At 45.1% G+C, this 21,527-nt stretch overlaps 1 protein-coding gene across 2 annotated transcripts; it reads left to right on the top strand.

Annotated features, from left to right (window-relative positions):
- The first annotated feature begins 558 nt into the window (after positions 1 to 558).
- Positions 559 to 21,320, top strand: trappc14 (trafficking protein particle complex subunit 14). 2 transcript variants are annotated; one of them, XM_075487073.1, is made up of 13 exons: positions 559 to 785; positions 3,047 to 3,369; positions 6,365 to 6,460; positions 8,371 to 8,500; positions 10,111 to 10,197; positions 10,297 to 10,417; positions 12,688 to 12,835; positions 12,913 to 12,995; positions 17,623 to 17,774; positions 18,960 to 19,096; positions 20,805 to 20,883; positions 20,961 to 21,075; positions 21,146 to 21,320. In XM_075487073.1, exons 1-13 carry the CDS (start codon positions 593 to 595, stop codon positions 21,300 to 21,302), a joined length of 1,821 nt encoding a protein of 606 aa, XP_075343188.1. In that variant the 5' UTR covers positions 559 to 592; the 3' UTR covers positions 21,303 to 21,320. The 2 variants fall into 2 exon arrangements, with proteins under 2 accessions (XP_075343188.1, XP_075343189.1); XM_075487074.1 differs by having other exon boundaries at positions 3,050 to 3,369.
- The last annotated feature ends 207 nt before the right edge of the window (positions 21,321 to 21,527 follow it).

The raw sequence follows: 21,527 nt of genomic DNA on the forward strand, positions 1-21,527 counted from the left end.
AAAAGTACATAAAAAGAACATTCATAAAAAAATAAAAATAATAATAAAAACACTCCTAATCTTTTAGGAGGCAATCATACCAATGTTTCCAATATACAGATTTATCTTACTGCACTTTATTTAATCTTAGTCAACAGTAGGATAATTCTATTATTAGAGTCATTTAGCCAGCAAATAAATGTATACATAAGTTTCCTTAAAAACACCCATCAAACAGCTGACATTCGCAGACACAAACATTTCACTGGCACTGCTCCATCATTATAATATAATATAATATAATATAACAAAACACAATATAATATAATATAACATGACATGACATGACATGACATGACATGATATGATATGATATAATATAATATAATATAATATAACTGTTTTTATTTCACTTGGGCTACATTTTAAACCGTCCTGTCAAAGTGATATAGTACCGTAAAATTGCCACTAGGGGCACCGCAGCAACAGTCTGTGACGTCAAAGCTGCTTTTATTTTGAAAGTGTAAACCGGAAGTGTGCGTTTCATTGTTCGGCTCTGCGTCCCTTTACGCTGCTCCTGGTCCCGCTCGCTCAGCCTCCTCCGGTCGTCGCCATGGTGCAGATGATGGAGTCGCAGTGCGAGTATTTCATGTATTTCCCGGCGGTGCCCATCACGGATCTGTCGGACCCGGCCCGCTACCGCACGCTGCCCCGCCGGAGCCACCTCTACCTGGGCGAGACGGTCCGCTTCCTGCTGGTGCTGCGCTGCCGGGACGCGGGGGCGACGCCACCGGAGCAGGGCCCCGGTAAGGAAGGGGGCGAACCGGGAAGATGATGCCCCGTCCGGCGGGCTTCCGATAAAAAGATACATTATCTCTCTGTTGTGATCCGCAATGCGTTTGTTTCCGTTGTTAAGGAGTTCGCTCTGTCACGAGTGTTGATGTATTTAATATTAATGAATGTTTTACAAAAGCAGGTGGATGTGAGAAATAGCGTTTTCAACATTGAGGGGATTCGCCAGTGTTCCTTATAGCTTTCCGTAGCAGACTCTTACGTGGTATTATTCCTCAGTGTGCAATGTGCAGTGAGTGAGAAACTAAGGGAACCCCTGATCCAGCAGCTGGCAGCAGCAGTGAGTCAGAAACTAAGTGAACCCCTGATCCAGCAGCTGGTAGCAGCAGTGTGTGAGAAACTAAGTGAACCCCTGATCCAGCAGCTGGCAGCAGCAGTGTGTGAGAAACTAAGTGAACCCCTGATCCAGCAGCTGGCAGCAGCAGTGAGTGAGAAACTAAGTGAACCCCTGATCCAGCAGCTGGTAGCAGCAGTGTGTGAGAAACTAAGTGAACCCCTGATCCAGCAGCCGGCAGCAGCAGTGTGTGAGAAACTAAGTGAACCCCTGATCCAGCAGCCGGTAGCAGCAGTGAGTGAGAAACTAAGGGAACCCCTGATCCAGCAGCTGGTAGCAGCAGTGTGTGAGAAACTAAGTGAACCCCTGATCCAGCAGCTGGTAGCAGCAGTGTGTGAGAAACTAAGTGAACCCCTGATCCAGCAGCTGGTAGCAGCAGTGTGTGAGAAACTAAGTGAACCCCTGATCCAGCAGCTGGCAGCAGCAGTGTGTGAGAAACTAAGTGAACCCCTGATCCAGCAGCTGGCAGCAGCAGTGAGTGAGAAACTAAGTGAACCCCTGATCCAGCAGCTGGCAGCAGCAGTGTGTGAGAAACTAAGTGAACCCCTGATCCAGCAGCTGGCAGCAGCAGTGAGTGAGAAACTAAGTGAACCCCTGATCCAGCAGCTGGCAGCAGCAGTGTGTGAGAAACTAAGTGAACCCCTGATCCAGCAGCTGGTAGCAGCAGTGAGTGAGAAACTAAGTGAACCCCTGATCCAGCAGCTGTCCTGAATGTTTTCCACTTGTGAATAATCTTTCTCTCTGTAGAACGATGGACTCCAGATAGTTTGGAAGCGGCCCTTTAACCCTTCCCAGGTTGATGGGCAGCAGCTGCTTCTCTGAGATCATTGCTGATGTCTTTCCTCCTTGGCATCATGTTAACCTGAATGCTGCAGAACTTCTGCTTTTATAGAGCTGCTCACACTGACTGATCATCAGTTAATCAGAGCATTGATCAGTTAATCAGAGCATTGATCAGTTAATCAGAGCATTGATCAGTTAATCAGAGCATTGATCAGTTAATCAGAGCATTGATCAGTTAGTCAGAGCATTGATCAGTTAGTCAGAGCATTGATCAGTTAATCAGAGCATTGATCAGTTAATCAGAGCATTGATCAGTTAATCAGAGCATTGATCAGCAGCTCCTCTGAGTTCCTGTGGAAGCAGGAACGGTTCACTTAGTTTCTCACTCACTGCTTCTGTGTTTTGTCTCAGTTTTTGTTCAATTAATAATGAAACAATGTAATATGTCATGTGTTGGTGACCAGAGGATTTTTTAAAATTATGTCCTTATTAATTCATCTACTATGACAAAAATTAACTAGTTCTCTGGCTTTCGCCCGCAGTCCAAAAACGTGCACGTGAGGTTAACTGGTGATTATAAATTGACTCCAGGACTGAGCGTGCACGATTGTGATGATTTCACTGAGCAAACATTCATAAAGAATTATATCATCTGAACACTGTAAATTTCATTTTTACAAATTAGTAGGAAGATTTACTGTTTTCTGCAAAGTGCTTCATAGATTAATTTTTTTTTTAAATACGAGTTAATAACGGACTAAACAAAGATTCCATAGAGAAGTGGACCAAAGTACTTCATAGAGAATTAAAATAGAGCTCAAATTCAAGGGGAAAATATGATCCAAAACATGGTTTAATAGTCAATAAAAAGTGGATCAAAGCAGGACAAAAACACTCATGAATACTTAAAAAGGAAACATTTTCAGAAAATACGAGACAGAAGTTGGACTGAAGCAAACGGCAATTTTGATGTTGAGTTAATCCAAGATTTAAAGTCTTCTGATTGCATCCACAGGTGTGAAAAAGCCTCTCATGATAAACGATTGAAATCGGTCTGTACGATGTAGCAGAACTGAGCCCGTGATGTCTGTCCTCCAGCAGGGGGCGCCGATGGTTTCGGGACAGAATTGGCCAGTAGCCGTGCGTGGAGGGAGCTGGCCGGCTCGCTGTGCGCCGTGGCCAGCGTCAGTCCAGGTGAGAGCAGCCGCCATCGAGGCAACCACCACCACGACTACCAGAGCAGCGGGGACGAGGCCAACGAGGACGGCGAGGACGACTACATCGCCGCGGCGGAGGCGGCGATCGCAGCACTCGGCAGCAGGGTGGACTCCCGGTGTCGGAGCTTCAGGAACTGCAAACCGTTGCTCATCCACAACTCGTCTGGGACGGCGTTGAGGGAGTTCCGCAGGGCACCTGTTCAGGTACCCGAACGTCTTGAATTGGACTGTAATTCCCTGAGATGATGCTACATGACTAATAATGAATTGATTTAATCTAGGGCTGGGCGAGTCAACTCGTTATTATCACGTTAACTTGTTAATAATTTAACGCAGATAAATATTTTATCGCGCATTAACGCAGGTTTTATTTATTTTTACATTTTTAAAAAAAGATAAAAAAACATTTTTTGGGGGCTTTTGTGCCTCTAATGGATAGGAAAGTTCAGAGAGACAGGAAGCAGGGGGCAGAGAGAGGGGGAACAACACGCAGCACAGGGCCGTCCGATGCGGGACTCGAACCGGGGCCAGCTGCAGCGAGGACTGTAGCCTCTGTACATGGGGCGCCTGCTCAACCCACTACGCCACAAACCACCCCTGTTTTATTATTTATTTTATTTTGTAAAAGTCTGTTGCTCACAGGCTTTTATTTTGTAAAAGTCTGTCGCTCACACTGCTGTGGAACCGGAAAAGAAAATAATTGGCGGATCCACCAAACATGGAGAAGGGTATGGAACTTTTACTCGGCCATTTTCAAATAGAGACTACTTGTGACCTTCTGGAAGACTTGGTCCAGTCAGTTGGTCCAAGTCTTTGATCCAATCTCTACAATGGATGAACGTTGCTCGTTGTGAGGTCAAATTATTTCTTATCCTGTCGACTCATTTTTCATTCATTGCACCCAGATGATGAACCCTTCTTCCTTTGGCTGATTGCTCCTTTTATTGGTAACCTACCGGGGTCCAAACGTTTGAATCCGTCCACTCCGCAGAGGTGACAGATTCACCTGGTGGCAATGACTACTTTGGTAGAAAAGGAATTGAAAACAGCCAATGGGGCAAAAACCACCAGTGCTCACTTTGAGATGCAAAGTTCAGTTTTAAATTCGGTCCAGGATAACTGTTTGGCTGTAGATGGAAACAGAGAGTAAAGAGTTTACATCTAATATCAGGTAAAGTCTTACCTTAAGCTGTTTTCATTGTAGCTGTCGGACACTTTGGCATAATGAATCAGTCCCCTGACCGGCCTGGCATTGGGTTCAGTGTGAGTGTGACACAGTTCAGAGGTGGGTAGAGCAGCCAAAAATTTTACTCAAGTAAAAGTACTGTTACTTCAGAATAATATGACTCAAGTAAAAGTAAAAAGTATTCATCCAAATAGTTACTTGAGTAAGAGTAAAAAAGTGCTCGGTGAAAAAACTACTCAGGTACTGAGTAACTGTTGAGTAACGTCTGATTTATTTGTTAACACAAGCATTCAATCAGACAGACAAACATACTAAATAATCATCTTTAGGCAAATTAGAGTTCATCCAATTGATCAAAAAAATTAAAATGAATTAATTAATTACAAAATAGCTTAAATTAAAATGATCCAGGTAAATTCAAGAACTTCAATAAAAAATAAAAGAGACTTAGGAAATGTTTAAAACATATGTAACCCATATGTAACCTAAAAAACAAACATTCACCTATCCATGGGGGAAAAAACGAGTTTAGGAAACTTAGCGCTACATGTTTCCTCAAGTTAGATGTTGAGTTTCTGCTGAAATGTGCGTTTGTTTTGGTTGCCACAGAAGACACATAATGTAGCTGCTGTTTCTCACTCTTTGTAAGGTAAACATGCTTTCAGTATGAGGCCTCGTCTGCGTCTTCATTTCCCACCGTTGGTTCTGACGTTTTTCATCTGTTTCTTTGTTTGTTTGCTACGACTGCTAATGCTAAAGCTAACCCGTCCCGCCGCTGAGATCGAGTACGGTCACGTGACCAGACCGCACGGCTGCGTCTGATTGGTGGAACACAGTCAGGTGGTAGAGCCTTTGGTGGAAGTCTCTCTCTCTGTCAGAATAAAACATTAAAATGAGGCGTACGCGGGGGGATAAAAATAATGAGGCGTAGAATACCAAAGAGGTAAGAAGAAAAGTAACCAGCTCATTGTAGCCTAATGTAGCGGAGTAAGAGGACAGCTTCTGCTGCACACATCTACTCAAGGAAAAGTAAAAAGTATAGAGATTTAAAACTACTCCTAGAAGTATAATGTTTTCAAAAACTTACTCAAGTAAATGTAACTGGTTACCACCCACCTCTGGGCACAGTTCAGTTCAGCTCAGGATGATCTGAAGGGTCCTGGAGTTTAAAAGATTAAACATTAAACAAACTTTCTGTCACGCCCACCGGACTTTCCCCATGTTTTTAGTTTTATGTTTTATCACGTTTTAGGTTATTGTTTTTCCCCTCACTTCCCATGCTTGCTCATTAGTTTCACGCACATCACCTGTTCATTCCCCACCAGCTGCACCCAGTCACTAATCCCAGTTCCCTCTTTAGTTTCCAGTCTCCCCTGTCATTTGATGATTTCTTTACCCCCTCATGCCATGCCACGACCCCGAATTTAAGCTAAGTATTTATCCATGCTATGTCAAGTAATTATTCCAGTTTAGGTTTTTGATATCCGGCTCAGCCGTTTATTTTTTAAATAAACCAAGTGTGCCCTTACCTTTTTAAGTCTGCATCCGTGTCCTGCCTACCCACCCCTACCTGACACTTTCTAGAGAGGTCTGATATCCAACAGTTCACCTTGTGGTTGAGAAACCAGAGGCAACATGAAGAGCTGTGGTATTCCACCGCTTCATGTTGAGCTGCTTCTGTCTTGTGAATGAAACTTTGATGAGATGATCCACGCCTAAAACAGATGTGGCTGTGAAGTACTTCCAAGGAAGAACTCAGAAACTGAGTTTTCAACCAGAACCGTAATTTGATCAAAACTTTAACAAGAAAGTAATGAGGCTGCTGTCGGTCTCAGCTCTGCTTTGTCTTTATATGAAGATACGATGCTAACGTGCAGCAGTGAAATGTCCACATCAATCGGCTGAACATCTGTAAAGATCAGCACATGGAACACGTTTAATTTTACTGTCTTCATGAAGGTTAGATTCCTGCATACATGTGTGTAAAAGAGTTAAATGCTGATCTCTCCCCAGTCTCCTCTGGACGAGCCGGTGGTTTTGACGGATGAAGTCATCTTCCCGCTCACCGTCTCTCTGGACAAACTGCCCGTCAGCACCCTTAAAGTAAAGGTCAGGAAACGCCGTTCTGTGTGGCCGTGACCTGTGCATGAACAAACCTTTGCAAGTTAATTTTTGTACTAAAACATTTCAACTCAAAACACAAAGGAAGCAGAAGACAGTTTGAAAGCAGAGTAGCTTGTATCTACAAACGTATGATGTCTTTATTATTTAGGAAGTTGAAACACGGCTTAAATCTATCCAAATCCACGAGAATGCTTCGCAAAAGTAAAAAGGGACAGAGGTCTTCCACGTGCACACAGTCCACACATCTGTGCACGAAATATTCAATTCAATTCAATTCAGCTTTATTGTCAATTCTTCACATGTACCAGACATGCGACGCAATCGAAATTACGTTTCCCACCATCCCACAGTGAAGACAAAGATGTATGCTAAAAAAATTACACATAGCTAAACATTAAATAGACATATAGTGAAAAACTAGGTATAGCTAAACATGAAATGGGCATTTAAAGTAAGTAAAGTGCATATGACTGAAGAAGTATGTTTAAAGTCATGACGTTCCACAGGGCTCCATTACTACTCCAATCATTTCCACCGATAAATGACCGTTTCTATGCAGATGACACTGAGCTTTACTTGGAAATCAGTCAGTCAGTTAAACTACAAACATGTCTTAAAGACGCTTTTCTTCGATTTCCCCCGTTCTGAGCGTGCACGAGGCCACTGTGGAAAGAGAAACTGACAGCTCAGATATGACCAGACGGGGGTTCTGTTACGCCTCAAATACACTCAGCGTTCACGAGGCTGCGGTGATCTTTGAAATTCCCTGAGATGATGCTACATGACTAATAATGAATTGTTTTAATCTAGGGCTGTACGAGTTAACTCGTTATTATCGCGTTAACTTGCTAATTAATTAACGCCAATAAATATTTTATCATGCATTAACGCAGTTTTACATTTTTTTTTTTTATTTTATTGTTGTAAAAGTTTGTTGCTCACAGGCTTTTATTTTGTAAGTCTGCTGCTCACAGGCTTTTATTTTGTAAAAGTCTGTTGCTCACAGGCTTTTATTTTGTAAACGTCTGCTGCTCACAGGCTTTTATTTTGTAAAAGTCTGTAGCTCACAGGCTTTTATTCTGTAAAAGTCTGCTGCTCACAGGCTTTTATTTTGTAAAAGTCTGCTGCTGTCTGCTGTGGAACAGGAAAAGAAAGTAATCGGCGGATCCACCAAACATGGAGAAGGGTACGGAACTTTTACTCGGCCATTTTCATGTTAAAGTTCTTCCAGACGGCGGAGTCGACAGAACCAAAGTCATCTGTAAACACTGCCAAGTTGAATTGTCTTCTCAGCGTAGGAGTTCCAGTCTAAAATATCACTTAAAGGCAAAACACACAACTGATAGCAGCAAGTCATTCAAGGAAACAGACAGTGGAGCGAGGCTTCTACATAAAAACTACAGAAAGATGCTGATGTTAAAAGTGTGTTTGCACAACAAATGTTATGGCACTTTCATTCATATGGCAGCACATTTAAAATAAAGCTAAATGCTAAAAGCTATACGCTACTTTTGGATTCATTTTTGGATTCTGCGTACAAATGAGATTAATCGTGATTAATCAGGGAAATCATGCGATTAATTACATTAAACATTTTAATCGTTGCCCAGGCCTAATTTAATCTAAAACAGGAGCTGGAAGAGAAGTGTGGGAGGCTAATGTTTTCCTACCAGATGAAACATGTTTAAAAATACATGTTTCTGAGCCGTTTATTAGCCTCACGCCTCTTAGCTTCATGCCCCAGATGTTGGTCCACCTTGTAAAGGGTTCATCAGTAATGCAAACTGAACAGTCAATGTCTGTTTTGGTTCTATTATAAACTGACTACTTCACTGATCCAGTTGTTTAGGACTCAGTGTGGTGCCTTTGGTCAGTGTTTCCACTCTGGTGTGCAGGTGATGGTCACGGTGTGGAAGAGGGAGGCAGAGAAGGTGGAGGTGCAGGAACTGGGCTACCTGAGCGTCCTGCAGCAGCGAGAACCCACGCACACCTTCAGGCACGACCTCAACACCTTCAAAGCTCAGGGTAAAACACACACTGACATGTCTTTCACCTGAGGACCCACCTTTGATCCGGTCTTAGTCTCTCAGCACACGTCGAGGGTCCAGAACTCGGCGGACTGTCTGCTGTTCCATCAACTAAAAAGGTCACATGACCCTCCTCTCCTCACGGACCTCCCCCGGCTGCCCATGGCTGCCTGAATCGGGTCCGTCAGGGCTGTCAGAGCAGGGGCTCACACTTCCTGTTATTTTTACAAAATAAAATACCCGTTGCCTTTTATCATAGGGAAAGCCATTACCATACAATTGGTGCTTTTGTTTTGAAAACAGGAAGTGAACCTACCCTCGTTGTAGCTAGCTTGAAACTGTCATTTTGACAGGAAATGACGATCGGCGACGTTACGTTACGTTGCATCTTGGGTAGTTTGAGTATGAGCAGTAACCTTATGATGCATACCCAACATTTCGGAGAATCTAGTATGCATCCGGGAACTTAAAAAAGTTAAAGTTAGTGGGAGAAGTATGCGGTTTGGAACACAGCCAGAGACTGCAGCCAGAGACTGCAGCCAGAGACCGCAGCCAGAGACCGCAGCCAGAGACCGCAGCCAGAGACCGCAGCCAGAGACCTGCAGCCAGAGACTGCAGCCAGAGACCTGCAGCCAGAGACCTGCAGCCAGAGACCTGCAGCCAGAGACTGCAGCCAGAGACCTGCAGCCAGAGATCTGCAGCCAGAGATCTGCAGCCAGAGACCTGCAGCCAGAGACCTGCAGCCAGAGACCTGCAGCCAGAGACCTGCAGCCAGAGACCTGCAGCCAGAGACCTGCAGCCAGAGACCTGCAGCCAGAGACTGCAGCCAGAGACCTGCAGCCAGAGACCTGCAGCCAGAGACCTGCAGCCAGAGACCTGCAGCCAGAGACTGCAGCCAGAGACTGCAGCCAGAGACCTGCAGCCAGAGACCTGCAGCCAGAGACCTGCAGCCAGAGACTGCAGCCAGAGATCTGCAGCCAGAGACTGCAGCCAGAGGACTGCAGCCAGAGACCTGCAGCCAGAGACTGCAGCCAGAGACCTGCAGCCAGAGACTGCAGCCAGAGACTGCAGCCAGAGACCTGCAGCCAGAGACCTGCAGCCAGAGACTGCAGCCAGAGACTGCAGCCAGAGACTGCAGCCAGAGACTGCAGCCAGAGACCTGCAGCCAGAGACCTGCAGCCAGAGACCTGCAGCCAGAGGACTGCAGCCAGAGGACTGCAGCCAGAGGACTGCAGCCAGAGGACTGCAGCCAGAGACCTGCAGCCAGAGACCTGCAGCCAGAGACCTGCAGCCAGAGACCTGCAGCCAGAGACCTGCAGCCAGAGACCTGCAGCCAGAGACTGCAGCCAGAGGACTGCAGCCAGAGGACTGCAGCCAGAGACTGCAGCCTCTGTAATCCTGGACGTGTCCCTGAGAAGCTAGTAAAGTGATGAAACACGTCCTGCAGCATGAATAAAGATGTGATCAAAAACCTTTTTCTCAGAGGACGTTATGACCATTTCTAACAACTGAAAAACTTACTGATTCATGCAAATAAAAACTCCTCTCAGATATGGAACATGCTGAAATCCTTCTGTGTTTCAAACCTTCGGCCCCTCTCGCCCACAGTGAGCACCACCCTGACCGTCCTGCCGCCTCCGACCGTCCGCTGTAAGCAGATGACCGTTTCTGGGAGGCACCTCGCCATCCTGAAAGGTACGACGCACGCCGTCTTCTGTTCCTGGATGCTGAGATGAAGCTGTAGCTCCACCTTCGAGTTTGAATCAGAAACTTAACATCTCTCCGTGTCCTCAGTGCTGAACGAATCCTCTCAGGAGGAGGTGAGCGTTCGGGACGTTCGCATCTTACCGAACCTCAACGCCTCGTACCTTCCCGTGATGCCCGACGGCTCCGTGCTGCTGGTGGACAACGTGTGGTACGTTTTTTTTTTTAAACATATATTTATTGGTTTTTCATGTTAATATAACAACATCCAACAATTAAAACATATGGCAGTAAAGAAAATAATAATTAAATTATTAAAAAAGATACAATAAACCGCAGTAATTAGTCAGCAAATTACTGTGCAATGAATGTAAAATAAATAAAACAAACACATATATAATAATAATAATACATTTTTAAAAAGTATTCAAAATGTAGGTTACAGCTTGCACTCCCAACAACAAATTAAATCATTTACATGATCTCATTCTCCCTCCCTTAACAGGTCCAGAAATATCCTCCCAATCCTCTTTCTAACAATATAGGTCAGTTTCTCAAGAGCCAAACTCGATGTTAAGTTATTTAACCAGCGGGTAAAACCAACATTCTTCCAGCATAATGCAACACAGCGTTTGGCCTGCAGTAAACAAAGCTCGACCATTTTCCTTTCGAGATAAAGAATCTGGATAAATGCCTAAAATGCACACCTTAGGGCATAAAGGTTTCGGGGAAGTTGTGTGTTTAGTTGTTTTCATGTCAGATGTCTTGTTTTCAGTTTGTTTATCCTGATATTATGGGATGTTTTAGATCCCTGTAGGTTCCATCCATGGTTTATTTCCATCATTTGAATGATTTATTAGTTTTTACACCACCACGTACGCTGTATGGAATGACAGGAGTGTCACAAAACAGAAGAAGTCTTTAAAAAGAATAAAGAAAGCACACATTGAAATGGATAAAAAAGAAAAATATTTTTTTTTTTTTTTTTAGTAATTAAAAGCATTTTAGTGACAAAGATTGTAAATAATCACCTATTTCTTTTTATTTCCATGTTGTCTCTTTCTTTCTGATTTCATCTGTTCTTTTTCTTCTTGCTTTCGTTGAGTTTGAACACGAGTTGTTTTATTTCTTCATGAACTAAATCTTGATGTATGAACTCGTGACAACAGCTGGGTGCTTTATCTCATACCACATCTAGAAGGCCAAAATTAGACGTTTATTTCAGCCCCAGAGGACTAATTACACTGCACTTCCAGTGTAGGAACAGGTTCTGTGACCCAAAAAGGAGTTTAACCCTCATACCTGATTTAAAACACAACTTAATTTCATACATTGAAAATATAGCAGTTTTTGTGTGTGTTTTAACAGAAATTGGTGTTTACCTCATATACACTAGTATTTAAAGGTTAATTTTTTGAAAATAATTGAAAACATCGTAATGATTGTAAAGGGGTGTATAAATAAAATACATTTACATTTTTACATCACTATTTCCAGTGTGAAATTAGAGGAGAAAGTACACCCCAAGTGGACAAATGTCCCCCATTAGGGTTAAGTCGGAGGACAAACTTTAAATTTACCTGTAAATATAAAACTCACCTGTTCCTCAGGTGTTAAAACACAAACTGTCTCATTATTTATGGAACAAAAACTGAGAAACTCAGTGGCAGTGAGTGAAAAACTAAGTGAACCTAAGAGGGTCAGTATCAGCGCTGCTGATCAATGCTCTGATTCATTGATTATCAGTCAGTGTGAGCAGCTCTATAAAAGCAGTTAAAAACACAAACAGACTTTGGCTGTGTTCGAAACCGCATACTACACACTTCCTACTACATACTGATCTATCAGACAGTATGCAGAGCGTTTACCCACAATGCATTTCGCTCCTGCCCGAGCTGAAATCAGCCGGCCTGAAGCTGATTTCCCTTAAGCTCTAAACTCTGTAAACTTTAGCAACATTTGAAACATTTTCAGGTGAGAAAGTAGTCATTTAGATCCCCAACGTGTTGAAAACCTGACAAAATACCGGCTGTTTACAACTTTGTTCCCACGAATTCGGCGCTACTAAAGCTAGCCGCAGTGAGCTAACGCACTTCCGGTTATTTTCACAAAATAAAATACCCGTTGCCTTTTATCATAGGGAAAGCCATTACCATACAATTGGTGCTTTTGTTTTGAAAACAGGAAGTGAACCTACCCTCGTTGTAGCTAGCTTGAAACTGCCGTTTTGACAGGAAATGACGATCGGCGACGTCACGTTACGTTGCATCTTGGGTAGTTTGAGTATGAGTACTAACCTCATGATGCATACCCAACATTTCAGAGAATATAGTATGCATCCAGGAACTTCTCGCTTACTCAAACTCGCATACTAACTCATAAAGTTAGTATGAGTAGTAGGAGAAGTATGCGGTTTCCAACACAGCCAAACAGACTTTGAGTTGGATGGTTTGTAGACTGCTTCCTGTTTGTGTTCTGCAGCCACCAGTCAGGCGAGGTCGGCATGGCGTCTTTCTGCCGCGTGGACAGCCAGGCCTGCCGCCTTCCCAGCATGCTCGGTGCTTTGGAGGAGCACGACTTCCTGTTCCAGCTGCACCTTAACGAAACGCCGCAGGACGACTCCACCGAGGTTTGTGCTGCTGTTCAGGACTGTAGTTCTTTCACTTATCCTGGTTATTCAGAGCATGTGCACGGTCTGGTTTGTAGGGACTGGAGGTTCCTCTGGTCGCTGTGCTGCAGTGGTCCACTCCCAAGATGCCTTTCACCAACTGTATCTACACCCACTACAGGTAAAGAAGTTATTATCCCATCACAGCGTTTGTTTCTAAACACCAATAGAAACAAAGAACCTTAACCAGGGACGGTGCTGGGCATACAGCTGTATGGGGACCCAGAACCCCCCCACCAACAGCCTTACTGTATACAGAAAATGAGCCTGTACTGGATGCATAAGAACATTTATTCACATGTGCAGGAACCTCAGCAGGTTTAACAGAGCTACAGGCTATCCAAGCTAATAAAAACACTTGAGTTCAGCCATTTAGCTTTTCTATTCCTCCTTCGTAGCTCAAACATAATCAAGTCAGCCTTTAACAAGAGTAAATGATACTAAAAAACACTAAGATACTAAATAATGAAAAATATTTAAGTCCAGGTACTGAACATGTTTTAATCTCACTGCAGCACCGTCAATAAATACGTCTACAAGAGAGAATATTGCAAAATAAAAAGTAAAAATATTAAATTAAGAGTACCTGATATGGTCTGATAAGTTATTCCCCTGATTGAGTAGCCTTTAAACTGGCCTACCCACATTTTACCCATTTATGCCTACGTTTAGTAAATAGGCTATAAAAGGCAGATATTGTGTTTGCCATGGAAGCAGACGCTGTTTAAGCCTAAATGCAAACGTTGTGTATTTGGCGTAAGAAATTACAGTGGCCTATAGGCAGAAGTGGGCGTCTACACAACAGAAAACAAACCTCCCTCCACTTCATTCTCAGTTCACCTTGTTGCTTCTGACTCTTCTCTTTGAGAATTTCCTTACGTCCATGACCACGATGACGGCAATCCATCAGTGTGTACTGGTTCATGTAGCCTACTACTCTTCGATTGGCTAAATGTTTGTTTTCTATCCTCTGATAATAGACGTGCATTATCTTGCCTTCCACTCGGTCCATTGGCTGAACGTGCACAGCCAAAGCCTGCGAATACAACCTCTTCTCTTCACTCTTTGGTAGATGCAGCTTTGGCTGAAGGAGGTTAGGTGGTTGAAACAGGGAAAATCGTGCCTGTGTTATTCTTCCTCGGCACATCGGTCTTAGCGTAGTCTGAAGGATGGATATGGGCATGTTTACAGGTGCACGGGCTCCGGTAAAAGGTATTCTGCTGACGTGCCTGCTCTCAACTTTTCTCATTATACCATAATAACTGAATAACAGCAGAACTAAAAACTCCAAATTTAGAGACAAGAATAAAACAGAACAACGTTCCACAACACGTAATATTCTAAAAATCATGCTGTTGAATGTTATCGTAGTTTTCTAATTCGTTGCCTTTTCTCTCGTTTCTTACCATTTGTAAAAGTTTTTTTTTTTTTTTTTATTATTGCATGTTGTTCAATGTTGTCTTCTGCACCTTAAAGCAACACTAGAGAAGTTTGTGAACCATCAAACTATGAGCTTCAGACTTAATTATGCACATTTCCAGGCCTGAAAGTGTCCTGGAGCTCCCTGAGATACCGCAGTTTACGACTGGTTTCCAGCCGCGCACTTTGTTGTCACCTGACATTTTTGTGGGCCTTTCAATTCAATAAAAGGTGAATTATATCCCTGCAGTAATAACTATTAAAGATCAGATGATTGCAGCATCTGTTGTTAACCAGCTCTGTGATCCTCCTCCTTTCCTGTTACCGCTCTGTCTGCAGTCTCTGTCTGCTAAAAGCTGAGCAGAGAGCTGTTAGAGCTGTTCCTGCAGCCAGGTCTCTGCCTGATATTCCTGCTGTGTCCTCATCAGGGCTCCAAGCTCATCCATTTCATCCACCGGAGATCTCACATTTCCCATGATAATCAGGGGAAGAAATGCTTTAAACTTTCTCCTCCTTTTCCTCCACTTTGTTCCTGCTCTGCATCCAAGACGTCTCCTCTTCAACTAATTTGGACTTGGATTATTCCATCTGCATTATTCCAGGCATTGCTTGGACTTTGTAAAGCTCAGTTAGCCGCTCCAACATGTCAACAACTCTCCCGTTGCCATGGTTACGCATCATAACAGATGTTCCCAGCAGAAGTCCTTCCAGAAGTATCCAAACCAGCCCAGAAGCATGTTTCAGAAGTCTGTGTTTTCACAGAAAAAATCTGAAGAAGATGCAAAGAAAGGCCGCTGCCACCAGGGCGGCGCCATTCTTGAAATTCATAGGCCGTAAGGTGAACCTCGAAAACTCCTTCAGAACACCAGGTTTGTTCCGCGCTCTCCGAACCAAACACGCTTCAGCTCATAAAAAGATTTGAGTTATGTTGAGGTTTAAAAAAAAGTTTCGCCGCTCAGAACACAGTTCTTTTTTTAGTTCGCAACGTTTAAAGGAATAACTAGTGCCTGGCAAGGCGTATGTACATATTCGGCAGGCGTAATAACAGTTTGGCTTGGGAGAGGTGCCACGGTTGAGACGTCATCAGAATGGACGAATCGGATAGCTGGTATGTCAGCTGAGCTGGTAAACAGAAACAGCACCGCAGCAGCAGCGCGATCATCCAGCAGTACTGAAGAAGACGTTAAGCATGAGGAAACACAGAATTTCACCTGCACAAGGTGGAATGGAAGGAATCAGAAGGAACAAATAAAGAAGCACTTGCTGAGTTCTTATACGATGCGTGGCCACATGCTGCTCTTACAGCAGTGGGAAGAAACTTCAGCTTGTACATAGCACATCACCAATGTCACTGTGTGACTGTACCGGAAGGTGTGCAGTCTGTTCATGCTGTGGAAGACCTGCAGTGTGACCATGAAGAATGTGACACTGTTGTTTTTGCATGCACAACATGCTGCACAGGAACATAAGACTGTCATTATTAAGAGCCCTGACACTGATGTAGCAGTCATTGCTGTGAGTCTGCAGAAAGATTTGCCATGCAGCTTGTACTTCTTCACAGGGAAGGGCAACAGAACACGCATAATGGACATTACCAAGGTGTCATCAGCTCTCGGAGCCAGTGTGTGTTCAGCTTGGATTGGGATCCATACATTCACTGGGTGTGACACCACAAGGCAAAAAGAAGACATTTGCTGTGGCATGCGAGAAAGATGTCTACCTGAAGGCTTTCAGAAATCTGGGGCCTGAATTTAACTTGGACCACTCTACATTTGCATTACTTTGCAAATATGTATGCCATTTGTACGATCAGCCAACTGCAGAAAACATCAATGAGGCTAGGTACAAAGCTTTCTGTATGGCATCATCAGCCTTGCCAGAATTATCTTTCTCCCCAACAAGTGATGCCCTCCACCAGCACTGCAAAAGGGCAAATTATCAGGCTAAAATAATGAGGTCATGTGTAAAGCAAAAGAGAGAGGAGGACACTGAACAAACTGTTATCCATCATGGATAACCCCACCCATCCTCTCCACCAGCTGCTGGTTGGACAGCAGAGCTCCTTTTCCAACAGGCTCATCCAGCTCCACTGTCACAAGGACCGTTTCAGGAAATCCTTCCTACCAGCAGCCATCACCATATACAACACCTCCCCTCTGGCTGGAAGAGAACTTCAACCTCAATAGGCTTGAAGTCTCTCCTAAAAAACAATAACAAAAAAACAAAAAATACTGTAGATTTGTACATAGCGAATGTTTATTCACTATTTTTTATTTATTTTATATTATTTCATTTTATTTCATATTTATTGTATTCTCTTCTATTTGCTTGTTTTTTTACCACTTTAATTGTTTTCATATACTGTATGCTGCTGCAACAAAACAATTTCCCAAATTGGGATTAATAAAGTATTAATAAAGTAGACTTGTGCAGGTGTTCCAGCTGTTCAAACACCACAAAGGAAACAGAGGATAAAGAAGATGACAGCTGCCCTGACACTGACAGTGAGGAATAGTGTATGTGTGTGTGTGTGTGTGTGTGTGTGCGCGCGTTTTTTTGTTTTTTTTCACCTTTATTCTATTCCATTTGTATCATTCCTTTTATTATGGTTATGTATATAAGTTTATGCCGGTTGATGTGTATGCCCTACTTGTTTTGATTTTGTTATGTGTTGTATAGTTATTAGTGAATAAATCAGTAAATGAATACCTGAATGGTAAATGGCTAAATTGGCTCAATTCAGAAATACATGAATGAGCATTATCGTTGATAATTATTATTTTATGTTCACTTTAAAATGATATTTTGCGAGATTCCTTTCTGTAGGTTAGTTTTGACAGCATCAGACAGGTTGTCATTTTTCCAGTTTGTTGTCGTAAATCGGCAACGTGATTGGTCCAGCACGGTCACGTGGTGTCTTGTGACGTCAAAATCGTCATTCAGCCCTGCGGAAAATATCTTCAGAAAACGTTGCGGTTTAAAAAAAGTACAGGATTCTGTGACGCGAAACTTTTTTTATATGTGCAAAATAAGTTGGTCATTTTTATCAGCTAACGGGCATGTAGTTCGGAGAGCACGGAGCGAGCCTAAACGAAAACGGGGTTCACCTTACGGCCTATCAGCTTTTGCTGGCGTCTTTGTGGCCTCTTCAATGTGACAACATATTCACATGTATGGCTGAGCATGTGGGCCGGATGTTTTGGTGCAGAAGGGACCAAACATGAGGGAAATGCTCTAAAAAGGCAGCTAACCAACAAATGTGTTTGCACGGTGGCTGTGTTCTCTTGTTACGTCCAATCTGTGGCTAACGGTCCACATCCCTCGCCCAGGCTGCCCAGCATCCGTCTGGACCAGCCACGGTTCGTCATGACGGCCAGCTGTCCGAGCACCGTCAGGGTGAAGGAGCGCTTCAAGGTGAAGTACGTCCTGCTCAACAACCTGCAGGACTTCCTGGCCGTGCGGCTCGTCTGGACTCCAGATGGTCAGTGTATGTTTTTACCGTCTGTCCCGTTGGGTCCGGATACTTCTCTGGTTTCAGCAGGGAAAGCTTCCCTGTTGGTTCGATGATCAGACTCAGTGGGGTCACATGGCCCTGAAAGGATCGGATTATTGGCTGAATTACAATCAGACTGAGTTATTAAGTGCATGTAGACACCTTAATCTGACTAAGAACTGGATCGGATCGGATTCAGACCTCGAGATAACTGGGTTGAGTCACTCTAAACCTGCTTGTAGACGCTGAAGCACGTGGTGAATCAGACTTTGTTTTCCCGGTGCCCAAAATTCAATGGGGAAATCGATTGAAAAGCACTTAACGAACCAAAAATGACAAAAACTTCCCTGTTTTGAAGCCTCATAACTCAGCCATACGACATCAGAGACCTCATTCAAAGTTTATGTGACAGGAGACTCTCAACTTCAACTAAACTAAACTTTTTTCTTTTAGGGCGGGCAGTGGATTGGCACCCATCAAAATGTCTTCAGAAAGTTTCTAGTTATTGTAATTTAGCCAATATTCCAACCCTGAAAAAAACCTTTCAGAGGGCTAGAATGTGAAGGGGTGTTTAAAAAAAAAAAAAAAACCTGCAGTGTATGATCATTTTGATGCTGGGGAGGGAAGGAGGCAAGGATGCAAGAGAGGAAAGGAGGCAAGGATGCAGGAGAGGAAAGGAGAGGAAAGGAGGGAAGGAGGCAGGAAAGGATGCTGGAGAGGGAAGGACGAAAGGATGCAGGAAAGGAAAGGAGGCAAGGGTGCAGGGGAGGGAAGGAGGCAAGGATGCTGGAAAGGAAAGGAGGGAAGGAGGCAGGAGAGGAAAGGCTTCACCTTTAGGGAGGTTCATCTCTCTTTGGTCTCTTTGCAGAACAGGGTTTTAGGTTTTGAGTCGTGAACTTGAAATTGACAGGAAGTGGGTCAGTTATCTGACAGAATTTAACCATCTCTCTGAGAAAAAGAACCTGCCTGAGATCTCTCTTCGTGGGTAAATCTGGTGATAGTTGTCTGTGACACAGCTGCAGCTCAGAGAGTTCAACATGTCCCACAGGGGTGTAAAAACGCTGAGAAGGGAGGGCGGTACTCGGCTGTTTCACAGAGCTTCAATAGTGTGAGATGGCCCAAATTCAGGAAAACAGGCTAAAAAGTGACTGTTTTACTCGTGTGTGTGTTCAGGTCGCGGTCAAAGCGAGGACACCTCGCTGTCGGCGGTCGTCTGTCACACCCCGCTCAGTAACCTCGGTCACTGTCGCAAAGGAAGCACGCTGTCCTTCAGCGTGGCCTTCCAGATCCTCAAACCCGGGCTGTACGAGGTGCGTGCACCTGCAGGCAGACTCCTGAGTCCTGGATTCTGTCCTCATCCTGCTCCCTTGTTTCCTCTCCTCATCGTGCTCTCTTGTCTCCTCTCCTCATCGTGCTTCCTTGTCTCCTCTCCTCATCGTGCTCTCTTGTTTCCTCATAGTGCTTCCTTGTCTCCTCTCCTCATTGTGCTCTCTTGTTTCCTCATCATGCTTCCTTGTCTCCTCTCCTCATCGTGCTCTCTTGTTTCCTCATCGTGCTTCCTTGTCTCCTCTCCTCATCGTGCTCTCTTGTTTCCTCATCGTGCTCTCTTGTTTCCTCATCGTGCTCTCTTGTTTCCTCATCGTGCTCTTGTCTCCTCTCCTCATCATGCTTCCTTGTCTCCTCTCCTCATCGTGCTCTCTTGTTTCCTCATCGTGCTCTCTTGTCTCCTCTCCTCATCGTGCTTCCTTGTCTCCTCTCCTCATCGTGCTCTCTTGTTTCCTCATCGTGCTTCCTTGTCTCCTCTCCTCATCGTGCTTTCTTGTTTCCTCATCGTGCTCTCTTGTTTCCTCATCATGCTCCCTTGTCTCCTCTCCTCATCGTGCTCTCTTGTTTCCTCATCGTGCTTCCTTGTCTCCTCTCCTCATGGTGCTCTCTTGTTTCCTCATCGTGCTTCCTTGTCTCCTCTCCTCATGGTGCTCTCTTGTTTCCTCATGGTGCTCTTGTCTCCTCTCCTCATCATGCTTCCTTGTCTCCTCTCCTCATCATGCTTCCTTGTCTCCTCTCCTCATGGTGCTCTCTTGTTTCCTCATGGTGCTCTTGTCTCCTCTCCTCATCGTGCTCTTGTCTCCTCTCCTCATCATGCTTCCTTGTCTCCTCTCCTCATCGTGCTTCCTTGTCTCCTCTCCTCATGGTGCTCTCTTGTTTCCTCATCGTGCTCTTGTCTCCTCTCCTCATCGTGCTCTTGTCTCCTCTCCTCATCATGCTTCCTTGTCTCCTCTCCTCATCGTGCTCTCTTGTTTCCTCATCGTGCTCTCTTGTCTCCTCTCCTCATCGTGCTTCCTTGTCTCCTCTCCTCATCGTGCTCTCTTGTTTCCTCATCGTGCTTCCTTGTCTCCTCTCCTCATCGTGCTTCCTTGTCTCCTCTCCTCATCGTGCTTTCTTGTTTCCTCATCGTGCTCTCTTGTTTCCTCATCATGCTCCCTTGTCTCCTCTCCTCATCGTGCTCTCTTGTTTCCTCATCGTGCTTCCTTGTCTCCTCTCCTCATGGTGCTCTCTTGTTTCCTCATCGTGCTTCCTTGTCTCCTCTCCTCATGGTGCTCTCTTGTTTCCTCATCGTGCTCTTGTCTCCTCTCCTCATCATGCTTCCTTGTCTCCTCTCCTCATCATGCTTCCTTGTCTCCTCTCCTCATGGTGCTCTCTTGTTTCCTCATGGTGCTCTTGTCTCCTCTCCTCATCGTGCTCTTGTCTCCTCTCCTCATCATGCTTCCTTGTCTCCTCTCCTCATCGTGCTTCCTTGTCTCCTCTCCTCATGGTGCTCTCTTGTTTCCTCATCGTGCTCTTGTCTCCTCTCCTCATCATGCTTCCTTGTCTCCTCTCATCATCATGCTCTCTTGTCTCCTCTCCTCATCGTGCTCTCTTGTTTCCTCATCGTGCTTCCTTCTCTCCTCTCCTCATCATGCTTCCTTGTCTCCTCTCCTCACCGTGCTTCCTTGTCTCCTCTCCCCTTCTCGTCTCCAGCTGAGTCAGCACATGAAGTTGAAGCTCCAGTTCACGGCCTCGGTGTCCAACCCTCCTCCTGACGCCCGGCCGCTCTCACGTGAGAACTTTCCTTTATCCCGCACAGCCGGCGGCTCTTCGGGCATCAGACTCACCGTGTGTCTCCTCCCCGCTCAGGTAAAAACAGCCCGTCCAGCCCGGCGGTGCGAGACCTGCTGGACCGGCACCAGGCCAGTCTGGGCCGGTCTCAGTCCTTCTCCCACCAGCAGCCGTCCCGGTCGCACATCATGAGGTAACGCCCACTCCACGCCACGGTATCGTGCTCACCTTCCCCCGCTCAGTGTGTTTCTGTGTGTGTGCAGGACGGGCAGCGCCATGGAGCGGCGGGCCATCACGCCGCCCGTCGGCTCGCCGGTGGGCCGGCCGCTTTACCTGCCGCCGCAGGACCGAAGCCTGCTGTCGCTGGACAAGATCGCCAAGAGGGAGTGTAAAGTCCTGGTGCTGGATCCGGCCAGCTAGGGGCCAGGAGGCAAGGAGGCAAGGAGGCAGGGGAGGCAAGGAGGCAGGGGAGGCAAGGATGCATGGGAGGCAAGGATGCATGGGAGGCAAGGATGCATGGAGGCAGGGGAGGCAAGGATGCATGGGAGGCAAGGATGCATGGGAGGCAAGGAGGCATGGATGCAGGGGAGGCAAGGATGCAGGGGAGGCAAGGATGCAGGGGAGGCAAGGGAGGCAAGGATGCAG

This window comes from Odontesthes bonariensis, chromosome 16 (genome assembly GCF_027942865.1).
Source record: "Odontesthes bonariensis isolate fOdoBon6 chromosome 16, fOdoBon6.hap1, whole genome shotgun sequence".
Lineage (NCBI taxonomy): Eukaryota > Metazoa > Chordata > Actinopteri > Atheriniformes > Atherinopsidae > Odontesthes > Odontesthes bonariensis.

Excerpts from the sequence above, each read along its gene's own strand:
- trappc14 (XM_075487073.1), top strand. The coding sequence starts at position 593 with ATGGTGCAGATGATGGAGTCGCAGTGCGAGTATTTCATGTATTTCCCG. Across the intron at positions 8,501-10,110 it reads CAACACCTTCAAAGCTCAGG|TGAGCACCACCCTGACCGTC; the intron begins GTAAAACACACA and ends TCTCGCCCACAG. Across the intron at positions 20,884-20,960 it reads TGACGCCCGGCCGCTCTCAC|GTAAAAACAGCCCGTCCAGC; the intron begins GTGAGAACTTTC and ends CTCCCCGCTCAG.